At 42.8% G+C, this 11300-nt stretch overlaps 1 protein-coding gene across 6 annotated transcripts; it reads left to right on the forward strand.

Annotated features, from left to right (window-relative positions):
* The first annotated feature begins 1387 nt into the window (after positions 1-1387).
* lrrc74b (leucine rich repeat containing 74B) lies at positions 1388-11063 on the forward strand. Of its 6 annotated transcripts, XM_028414377.1 has the most exons (11): positions 1388-1475; positions 1626-1753; positions 2304-2469; positions 3051-3196; positions 5325-5457; positions 6408-6614; positions 9208-9317; positions 9809-9924; positions 10210-10288; positions 10522-10617; positions 10714-11063. In XM_028414377.1, the coding sequence occupies exons 2-11, from the start codon at positions 1652-1654 to the stop codon at positions 10828-10830; spliced, it is 1272 nt and encodes a 423-aa protein (XP_028270178.1). In that variant the 5' UTR covers positions 1388-1475; positions 1626-1651; the 3' UTR covers positions 10831-11063. The 6 variants fall into 6 exon arrangements, with proteins under 6 accessions (XP_028270178.1, XP_028270172.1, XP_028270179.1 ...); XM_028414371.1 differs by lacking the exon at positions 1388-1475 and having other exon boundaries at positions 1520-1753; positions 10233-10288; XM_028414378.1 differs by lacking the exon at positions 1388-1475 and having other exon boundaries at positions 1520-1753; positions 2307-2469.
* The last annotated feature ends 237 nt before the right edge of the window (positions 11064-11300 follow it).

The following is an 11300-nucleotide window of genomic DNA, read 5'->3' on the forward strand; positions in this document are numbered from 1 at the left end:
CTTCACTGTGAAACGACATCTGCCCAGCAGCGTCAGCACGTGTGCATGCATATGTGTGCCCCCAAAGTCTGCACACGAGTGGCTGTTTAACATGCATGATCTCAGGTGTGTGTGTGAGTGTGTGTGTGTGTTTTTTTTTTCTTACATGATGATTATTCTGCTCGTGGTGTCATCAGACGTTTAAAAATAAAGCATGAATTTGTCGCTCAGAGTCACACAAGCCTGCAAAATGTAATGTTACAGATGGTGTTTTGGTAACAGGAAGCTGCCCACATGACTAAAGTTGTATTGTTTTAAGTTTCCAGTGAAGTTCTTCATCTTTGGACAACATGCTGTGGTCATTTGCTGCTTTCCAATGAGTCAGGGTTGTGAATATGAATATGAAAACATTTATGCAGGGGCCACATTGTGTTCTAATCAGCCACTCTGTGTTAACCTGTGGCTCTCATCAGCTTCTTTTTTTTTTTGGTCTTTGACTCAGATTGAAGCTGTCAGCATGATTTAATGTGATTTTTAAACGTCCCTAACAGCTGCAGAGAATATGTTTCTGTGTGTGTGTGTGTTTTGTTTCTTCTGATTTCGGGAGAAAATGGGGTGATTCCCATTGTCTTTGCTGGTATGTTCATTCTGGATGATTGTCTTTTCTGATTTGTCTGATTTTTTTTTGGAATGAGAGCGTCAAAAAAAAAACATGTCTGTGTTGTAAAATGTGCAAGAGGAAAAGAATTGATACAAGATATAGCTTCTATATATAGCTTCTATATATATAAATATATATATATATATTAAAAGACAAAGTATAAACTATAAAGAGTACCACTTCAATCTTTTCTAAGAATGTATTTTGATTATGTAAATGAGCACTATGATCCTGCTTGACTTAAAAAAAGTACAAAAAAAGTCCTCTCATATCCTTTAGGTATGAGCATAAAACAGCAGCATTAAATCAATGCATGGTGATCTTCTGTCTCCTCTTCATATTTAAAAAAGCTCTGTCTATATTTACCAGCACTGTGTCAGTCAGTGGGACTGTATTGTGAGGTTGTCTGGCCTTTTTTTTTTTTTTTTTTTTGTCACAGGGCTTTGGATGGTTAAAAAAAAGGTGGTGGTGGTGGGAGGGAGGGGGTTAATTTTTCTGTGTTTGCGTATCGCTGCTGCTGCTATGATATGAGCAACTCTGATCCAATCAGCCTCCGCTATAATGACCTTTGTTGTGTACCATTTTAATGCATCAACTGCGAGGACTTTGCATTTACTTAATAAAGAGAAGTATTTACAGAACGTGCTTGTTTTTGTTTCCTTTACTCAGAAAAGAAGTTTAGTTTAAAGGTCAGATTCATGAAGTTATTAACTCTTTGTGCTTTTCCTGCCTCTGCGAGCACTGGTTGTCATGGTGCTGAACAGTACTGAGATGTCACTCAGAGAGCCATAGCAACCCGTCAACAAAACTTTACACAAGGGCTCTGATTGGTCAGGTTAGTGAAGCCTGCTAAGGTTTGGCCACCAGACACTACAGGCTCCATTTCACACGACATGCACCTTTAAATCAGTGCAGTCATTTCAAACAAATAAGCAAAACAAGGATAAATAAATTAGCAGCAAATTCTTTTTTCTTTTTTTTTTAGTGTCACAATTACTCAGTATTGTGGTCATGGTTGATGGGAAGAAGTTGGCTGTGGAAGTGCCGCTGCCGTCTGTGCTGGAAGACGATGACGCAGAAACAGAAAGAAGTGAGAGGCTGCAGCTGGGGGAGGTAGGAAGCTCACCACACAACATGCCAAGTCTGCAAACTCTCAAGGAAAAAAATGCAGTGTGAACAGCCAGGTATAGGCAAAATCTTCATCTTTATCATCATCATCTCTAAGCACGTTTTCTCTTTATATGCTTCTCTTTCGACCTGTGTACTCTCCATGAATTTATTTAACAGTTTTCCACCCTTAAAGCCTGTTTTAATTACACACAGGGCTGCACCTTGCAGTCCCTGACACAAGAAAACTGGCCCCAGAAAGCTGCAAAGTACCACTCACATGTCAAGTCAGGCTATTTTTAAATGACACCGTGTGGCATAACTGACTGAGATGTGTGTGAATAGGCCATAAAGGGAGGAAAAGACCGCTGGTTCAAGAGGGTAAAGAGAGGTGGGAAGAAAGGAGTAGGAGGATAAGGAAGTTTAAAGTCACACAAGAGAAAGGTTCGTCCACTCTTTAAGTCTCAGTTTTCTTCACAGCAGCTCCACTCTCCTCTCAGCAGCAGCAGCCATGTTTGACGAGTCACGATGTCTTACTTTCTCATTTTCTATCCAGCAGAGATCGAGCCAGACAGAGGTTGATGATGTGCGTGGGCCAAAGGACCAACGCTCAAGCCCTGACAGCAATGTGCGAGACGGAGGCGAAGGACAGGGTGAAGAGGAGGAGGAAGAGGAGCATGTGACCTCTGATGAGGACTATGACACAGATTTGGAGCTCGGAGGTACACTGTAGCAGGTTTTGGATAGTAAAAAAAAAGAAGAGATAAATGGAGTGAGAGTGTTGGGTGTGATGATGGTGTTCATCCTGTTATCTTCAATCTGAATTCTTCTTTTATATCATTTGCCAACCAAACAAAGTATTTTGATGGCGAGCCTTAATTTGATCAGAACATGCATTGATAAAACAAAGCCCTCCTGTCACCCCATCTGTTAATCTTTTCCCTTCTGCCTTTCCATTTTCTCAATCTCTGAAGAAAAAAAAAAGAAGAAAAAAAAAAGCAGAAACTCCTACATGCGCCCGCCCACACACGTGGAGTCCTGTTCTGCATGTTAATGATTTCATCTCGGGCTTTGTGTCAGCCTTCCTTTTCACCAGAAGTGAAAACCATCTGGTATGAATGAGCTCTCCTGACAGGGCGAAATCAGCCACAAGGGAGTTTTCAATATCACGCTTAAACGGTGCTCCTTTGTGAGAGGGGGGAGGAAGAGGAAGAGGAGAAGGGGGCACATTTCTTCTTCTTCTTTTTCAAAGAGGTATCAAACAATTCAGGCTGACGCTGCTGTCTTGTGTTGTGTGTCGCAGGTGAGGAGAAGGAGGGTTATGATCTGACGGGGCGGACGTGCTATTTGAAGGCGTGTGAAAAGTTACAGGTGGTGCCTGCCTCTTATTTCCTACAGAACATGGGGAACAGCGAGCTGTCCATGGTGCATCATGGTCTGGGGCCTCAGGTACTGAAATCACAAGAGACAGGGACTGAAATATTTAAATAAAACGGATGCATACGACCCCTGAGTGGCAGTGACACGACGATGTTTTTAGTGCATCTCTCTTCTGCTGAGGCTTTTCTTTCTTTTCTTCAATTTGTGCAAATGTTTGAACATCCTAACTGCACATGGGGTTAAAGGGTCCGTCTGCAAAACTTGACATGTTCCATAAGATTAATGCTATTTTAGATCAGTCCAACCTTTGCTCAGGGAGTGAGTCATTAATTCAATGTCACATTCCCCCGGAGGGCGGCTGCTTTCTTTTCATAACAGTGTGAGCGAGTTAGCGAGTTTCCTAGGAACTAGAACATGGACAAACATATATGTGAAGTTTGGTTGTCATATAAAGTTGTATACAGTCAGGATTGTGAATATTGGAACAATATGATTTTTGACTTTGAAATGAAACAGTTGATGAAACTATAATCGTCATTTTTATACACACACACATTTTGGTGGCTTATAAAGGGCAGACAAGCAGCTGCATGCCTTCTGAATCTTACACTTGCTTTAGGTAGGTGTTCACTGGAACTAGTCTGAGGTCTAAAGAATGTGAAGTGAAGTAAAGGAGGCTGATGAACCCATCAGTCGACTTTCCGGTGGAGGCTGGACTCTCTCAGGACTGCCTTTTGTGTCTGATTCTGGTCATATTTATGTGCAGAATAAGAAGTGGTCCTGTTTGGGGACCACAGGATGATGATGTGGTCCTGCTGGCTTCATCGAGCTGAGACCTTTAGCTCTCACTGAAGCAGTTTGCAGCCAAGTAAAAATCTGAGGCCATGGTCCTAAATCTGGAAACGGATTGGGGACAAGTTTTTATGTCGGAAAAGCGGAATTTGTCAGGCGGACCAGGGTGGCGTCTACAGTAATATGGGCTCTGACCAGGTTCATTGGGATGAAGCACGTACCTCTCTGGTGCGCGAAGAGCAGGAGGAGAGTGACAACCAGCCAATACTCCGCGCAGGGTCCACCCGGAGGATTGGCTGATGTTTTTAGTGTTTTATAGCTTCCACAGATGATTCATATTCTTCGTTTTAATGCGAAACTGCCGAACTAATCGGTTGCTATCGAATTGTAAAGAGAAGTTACACTAATTTAACAAAAAGTGCATCAGAATGAAATCTCCTACCCTACCTTTAAAGCAAAAACTACCAACTTCACTCACATCTTGGTCCGAGGCCAACTTTGTTTCAGTAGCTACGAACCTGACTGCACCTCCATACATGCCCGTTATCTTACTGATAAACATCTGGTATTAATATGTCCTACAGAAAAACAGGTCCTCATGTAAATCTGATTTTTCTCTTATTTTTCTTTAATTTAACCATAAAAAGTGCCTTTTATTTCGCTCCTGTGTTTGTGTCGGCTCATAGTCAGCGATCATTACTTCATGTTTTATTTAATTCATGTAGCCCATTAGGAATGCACCCATATGCTTTATTCCTTTTCTCCAAAAAAGAAACACATAAAACATAAAATGTGTCATTTTCTTTACACTTAACAGCCTTAAATAGCTGTTAGGTGAAGTCATTACAATGAGGTGCCTTTTGAGGGTTAATCAGTGTAAAACAGGTCTGTGGTTACATGCATGGCCTGGAGCTTTCAGCAGCTGTTCCTCGGTTCCATGCAGCAAAGTGAGCCTCACTGCCAGACAGATCAAACTGGATTTTAACTCACAGCCATTAGAGGTAACTAATGTCTTCATATATTGCGCTTCGGCTACATACTTTGCATTTGAATGCACTATCTGCTGATTAGGGCTGCGTCTGTTCTACCACCCACTTTTTTTTTTTTTTTTCAAAGTGGAATTAACATACGGTTCTATGGACCCAACTTTCTCATTAGCCATGCTAGAAACTATAATTTTCCTGTACTGCGAGCTTCATTTCTGACCCACGCCTCCACACAGCTCCCTTCTGCTTCATTTGTCTCACACAGGTTTAATATTCCTCTCTCTCTCTCTCTCTCTGCCCACCTGCATCTACATCTACTCATTTAACTGGCATACAGATAAGAGAACGCACTGCAGTGAACAAACAGAAGAATTTCACTTTGACGTTGGGAAGGTGTGTGTGTGTGTGTGTGTTTGCAGGGCACCAAAGCGCTGGCGGTTCCCCTGGTAACCAACACTTCAATACTGCGGCTGAACCTGCGAGATAATTGGATTGAAGGAATGGGCGGAGCTGCTATAGCCGAGATGTTAAAGGAAAACTGTTACATTACAGGTGGTTTTACTGGGCGCTCACTCAAGCTTGCATCTTTCTTCTCTGCATCACTTTACTCCCACTCACACGACACTGTCACCACAATCAGATTAACAGAACAGGGTTTAACATCTGGGGCAGCTGTTTTTCTATTTGTTAAATGTCATATTGTAGAAGACACAGGTGCAGTTCAGGGACCTATAAGGGAGGATCTGTGAAGTTATAGTCACACAGACTGTGTGGGTTGATGGCCCTTTGTCACGCACCACTTTTCAACTTTTTGTTGTAATCTAATTTAATGCGTGAGGAGTGCAAGTAATTAGTTCCCAATTTTACATTCGGCTTACTCTGCAGCAGATGTTAGAGAGCATAGAACACCCTGAGCTAACTTTATGTCCATGTCAGGAGCTCAACCAGATAAGAATGGCTATAATAAGCCTAAAGGCTTCTGTCAGAATTAAGTGGTTTAAGCTAAATGCTAATTTTAGCATGCCAAAAATGCTCACAATGAGTTTTTTTTATTCATAAAACCAGTTAAAAGTGCGTTATAGAACTGTTGCCGAGGCATTTTTTTGGAACCAGAGGCAAAAATGTCAACCTGCCAGTGCTGTTAGATGGAAAAGTCAAAGGATCAAGAGAAGTCAGCACTTCCTCCTCTGAGGGCCACAGATGTGAAAATTCAGCAATCTCTCTGTACTAAAATTCCAATAATATACCATTCAAGTTCAAATATGTGGGCTACTCCCCAAGTGAGCCTTTTACATTTCAAATGTAGTCACATCTTCTCCCACATGGGATTGCTTCACAAAAGGGGGGGGGATGGAATGTGAGAATTACGACTGGATGAGAAAAAAAGAGTGAAGCTCTGAAAGCCTGTCGCTCCAAACTGTAATAATGACATTAGCAAAGGTTTTACAGCTTTTTAAAACACTTTGCCCCTTTTTTTACTGCTTTTTTAACTTTTTTTCTAGAAGTGGACCTGTCTGACAACAATCTTGGGGACAGCGGGGCAGCAGCCATGGCTGGTATGCTAAAGGAGAACGGCACCCTGGTGAGCCTCAACCTGTCAGGAAACCATTTCACAGACCGCTCCGCTGAGCACCTCGGCTCGGCACTGCTCACCAACACCAAGCTGCAGCACCTCGACCTCAGCTACAACACCCTGGGAGAGCGGGCAGGTACTGCAGCAGTGTCACACTGATGGTGGTTTAATGATGAGGTCTGGCTCAAAGGCTGAATTCAGGGATGACTGGTTAACTCCCTGTTAGAATGATTCTGTCTGCTGCTGATGTTTCTCACCTGCAGACCGGTTTATTGTCCAGGGAGCAGACATTGGAGAGCAGGCCCCCCAGCTTCTCCTTACTTCCCTGCGCAGGACCTCACAGCGGGCCTGGTCCCCGTAGCAAGCATTAGATAGCTTAGTTTATTGAACAGGTGATTAAACTGATGCAAAGGTAACATGACTTGGACCACACTACTTCTGATTAGTTCCTGCCTGGTTTGAGTTCTCTGGCTTTCTCCCACAAACCAAAGATGTAGAAGAATGATTGATTTGCCATAGATGTGAGTGTGTCAGCGTTGGGTAGTAACAGATTACATGTACCGGCGTTACATCATTAGAATACAATGAGTGACTGTATTCTCTTACAGTTAGGCCCTGTTCACACTCCATCCAGCTAGTGTAGGATTGAATCCGGATAGCGATACGTTCAGACCTGTTTTCAAATCTGGCTATCACACACTTGTGTCTGCGCTCAATCCATCTTAATCCGGCTTAATCCGGCTTGTTTGTTGTCCTTGCAAACCGGAAGTATCACAAGATACCGCCAAGATGTAATGATTCACTCACTGAGGGAGATCCAAGGCGCAGGTTAGATCCAAGACATAAAAGAACCAAGAACTACCACAAGGGTGGTACAAGGTACAAGGCTGGATGCTTACGATGCATGGTAACTTGAAGAAGTGGTGCCGAGGTCTGGGGTGAGGGCACTTAAATGGTCCACCAGCCGAGAGATGATTGGACAAGATGAGATGAATCAGCCACAGCTCCGCCCAACAGATCCTGCGCACCTGGAAGGCAAAGCAAAGGAAAACGAGCAGGGAAACAACAAAAAGGGACCACAAGAGGCCTGAGAACTCTCACCACATTACACAAGAGGGTGGATCTAGATCTATCCAGATTCGCGTTGTTCAGACTATCCGGATACGGCCCAAATCGCGCTCTAGCCGGATAGATTTCCCCAGTGTGAACGGGGTCTTACAGTTACATTGTTGAAATACTTTCACGTGTTTATCCGCTCTGCTGGATGCTCTCTGGTTGCTCTCTGGATGCTCTCTGGATGGACTGTGTTCACATAAATGAATGGATTTTCAGCCTGTGAGCAGTTGCTGCAGAGGTGAATCCAAATTCCTCTTTTTGACCTTTTTAAATGATAATTGAAAATAAAATGAAGCTCTATATAAATTGACCAATTAGTGTAAAGTGTGCAGATTCATTTCTTTTTATGAGCCCTGCTATCTGCTGTTATTGGATTTTTTTTTTGGAGAACCGTCCTCACAGAAGAGTTTGCCTTATCTCGGAGCAGTCGTGGGACAGCAGGCAGCAGCAGACTGTGGCATTCAAAGGTCAGGAACATTTCGCCTTCATTAAAACCTCTTTCAATTATCATGTGGATGAGCTGCGCGGCAGGCGCCTTGTGGAAGGATGGCAGCAGAGCAGGATGCTAAGCAGTTGATATAGGTAATTGAAAATAAATCAGCCTGTGGGAGAGAGGGGGGGGGGGGCAACACCACTGTGTCTTGTTGCTGTGTTTGCAGCTGTGATTCATCCCCACATGTGCAGTTTGTGTGTATTCTGAAAATATCAAAGGAGATCCTTGTGTGTTTTGAGAGCGCTCTTCCATGTAGTAGGTGCCTGAGAGAAAGCAAAGCAATCAAACACAGACATTCATGCTGCGCTCGGTCTTATTGCTTTTTCAATCAAGCACACAGTCCTGGGTGAAGTTTCTGTGATTCTGAATGTCGTGCACTTTTCATCCACTGAGGTGATGATGGCCATTTTGCTCTTTGGGATCTCTGCCTCCATACTTCTCACTCTGTGCTGCTTTTACGTAATGAAACACACAGTGTGAAGAACTTCTGAGCCTTCTCACAGCCACTAGTATCAAAGTGCATTTATACCCAAACCAAAAAAAAGTCATTTTTCAGGCTCATTTTATCCAAAAAGGACATTAAGAAAAAACCCTGCACCTTGTTTTTCTCCAGTGTCAGTCAAGGCTATGCAGATATACACTTTTCACAATTTCACAGTCTTTATATTTGTCTTCATATCAATAAAAAAACTGGTTATGTTTTCTGACTTGCATACAATCGGGCAATCTTTCCATAAATTTGCGATGGAGATTGTGTGGAAATACGAGCACACAGCCGAGCAGCAGGGGTCTCATCAGAAACGTCAGGTTGTGTTTACAGATGTGATGAAACCTTCCAAAGATATTCAACAGAAAAGAAGGGGTGCCCCCTCTCAGACCTATTTCCTGTCTCTGTAAACTCTTCATCAAACGGCTCCAACATGCCGGCTGCACTCTGACGCTTCGCTGTGATGATAAAAAACATGTCGTTTATTAAAATATATCAGACCCATGGACCAAGGCAGTCTGTTTACTGCAGTATTTTGACTAAAAACAGCCTCTGAACTGCATTGGATACAAAGTTGTCTACATTGATCATTGATCATTTAATCACAGCACTGCTTTTGTTTCCCATCCTAAGGGCAATGCCTGGGAGACTCCCTGTCAGAGAGCTTGGGGCTGAGATCACTAAGCCTGGCCTGGAACTGTATTCGAGGGAGAGGAGCGGAGCTGCTGGCCAATGGCCTCGAGGTAATGCTCCTTTTAAATTATTATATATCCGCTCCACACTTCTTCTCATGTGCCATGTGATGTTTTCTGATTTCCCCTGCAGCCATAAAATGTTTTATACGACTTCCTACATATGCACGTCCGGTGCTCAGGACCTGTAAACAAACTTTGATGTTAGCTCTCTTTTAAGATTACCTGTCATTGGAAATAAGAAGAACAGACGTGTGCACCTGGGATGACAAAAGAAGATCATAATGCTGATTTAAATGTGGAAACTTCCTCTTAGGATTAATAATAATATGCTAACTGTTGTGAAGCAGCTGCCAGGTCGGGTATTCATCAGGTTTCTCACAGCAGGAGACACACTGCAGATCCGGTGGACCCTGGTCGGTATGAGCTCCACTGACTGCTCTGACTGCTTCACCTCCTGACAGGCTTATTGCTGCTCCCTCTGTTTCTTCAGTGTGATCTTGCCGGGGAAATGATCTGTTTAAAATCATTTTGTGTTGTAGGGAAATGTTTTCCTCAGAAAGGTGGATCTGTCCTTTAATGGATTTGGAAAAGAGGGAGCCATCGCCGTGGGACGGGCTCTTAAGGAGAACTGTGTTTTGGAGGAGCTGAATGTGAGGTATGAGTTATCTGTGAACAGATTAGTAAACAGAAAATCAGTTTAAAAGGGGCAGAGGCTGAACTTAAATCTTAAGTGGTGAAGCGTCGCTTTAAAAACAACCTTCAAATAAATGCACTTTCTTCTGAAGCTTGCTTCACAACTTTGGATGCGTTTTGTCTGCGACACGGATGAATAATACCATTAAAACAAATAACACTTTGAGATTGCTTCCCTCACACTCCAACACACTTTTTCTTTTTTTTTTTTTGGTTGTTGTTGTGTTTTTTCTCTTTCTCGCCACAGTAACAACCGAATCCCCCCTGTAGGAGCCATCCACATCGCCATGGGCCTCAAAGTAAACAAGACAATCAAATCCCTCAATGTAAGCTGCTGAAAGGAGATTGGATCCAGCTTCAAAAAGCAATGGGGGGCATCAGCGGATAAAATAGGATAAATAAATGGATCACTGTACTTTGTTCTAATGTCGGTGCCCGGGATGAATTGTCAGGAGCTCGTCTCAGCTGAAGTTATGGTGGAGACAGTGAAGTTTAAGTCTGAAAAAATGGGTTTTATTTCATCATATTTTATATCTTATAGTTGTCATGTGTGTCTCAGATTGGGAGGAACCCAATCCAGAATGCTGGGTGCTATGGGATCCTTCAGTCCTTACAGGAAAACCCAGAATCAGCTGTGGAAGTGCTGGATTTCTTTGTAAGTTTCACCTTTTTTTATAAACTTATCCACTCACCACTCACTCCTCTGTGTATCCACCCCTATCTCTCTCACTCTCTCTCTCTCTCTCTCTAGGACATCACAGTGAATCAGGATTTTGACGACTTGTATACATCTGTGAAAGAAACATTCCCCGCGCTCAGAGTAAATCATGGGGGCCGAATTGGCACATTCAGAAAAGCGAAAGCATGAAAAGTGTGACTGTAATTGCTCTATACTTTGATGATGCCAGCAAGGATGGAAGAAATCTTATCAAAGCACTGTGGACGTTTCCATCAACAGATGAACCAAAGCATGGATGCCTGCACAAGTGGCATTTTTAATTTAAAGAGCATGAGAGCACATCCTCATGAATAACTTGTACTTAGAATAAATCAAACTTGTTAAATACCCAATCAATTGAAAATAAAGGTAATTCAGAGGGAGACTGCTCATGTTCTGAAAGAAACAGCATGTGTGCGCTGCGTGAAATAGAGTCATCATAAAGTCACTGAAAGTGGCCGCACAATGCAGGTATTGAGTATGAATCTTTTCAGATATGATCTGGTTTTATGTTATATAATGTCAGTGGGTAGAATGGTGGCGAGGATCAGAGAGCACTGCATTGTGTATGAGAAGAAGTGAAAGTGGGTTGCACAAAAAGGATTTAAGTACTGCGTGAC

The sequence above is a fragment of the Parambassis ranga genome, chromosome 9 (genome assembly GCF_900634625.1).
Source record: "Parambassis ranga chromosome 9, fParRan2.1, whole genome shotgun sequence".
Taxonomy (NCBI): domain Eukaryota; kingdom Metazoa; phylum Chordata; class Actinopteri; family Ambassidae; genus Parambassis; species Parambassis ranga.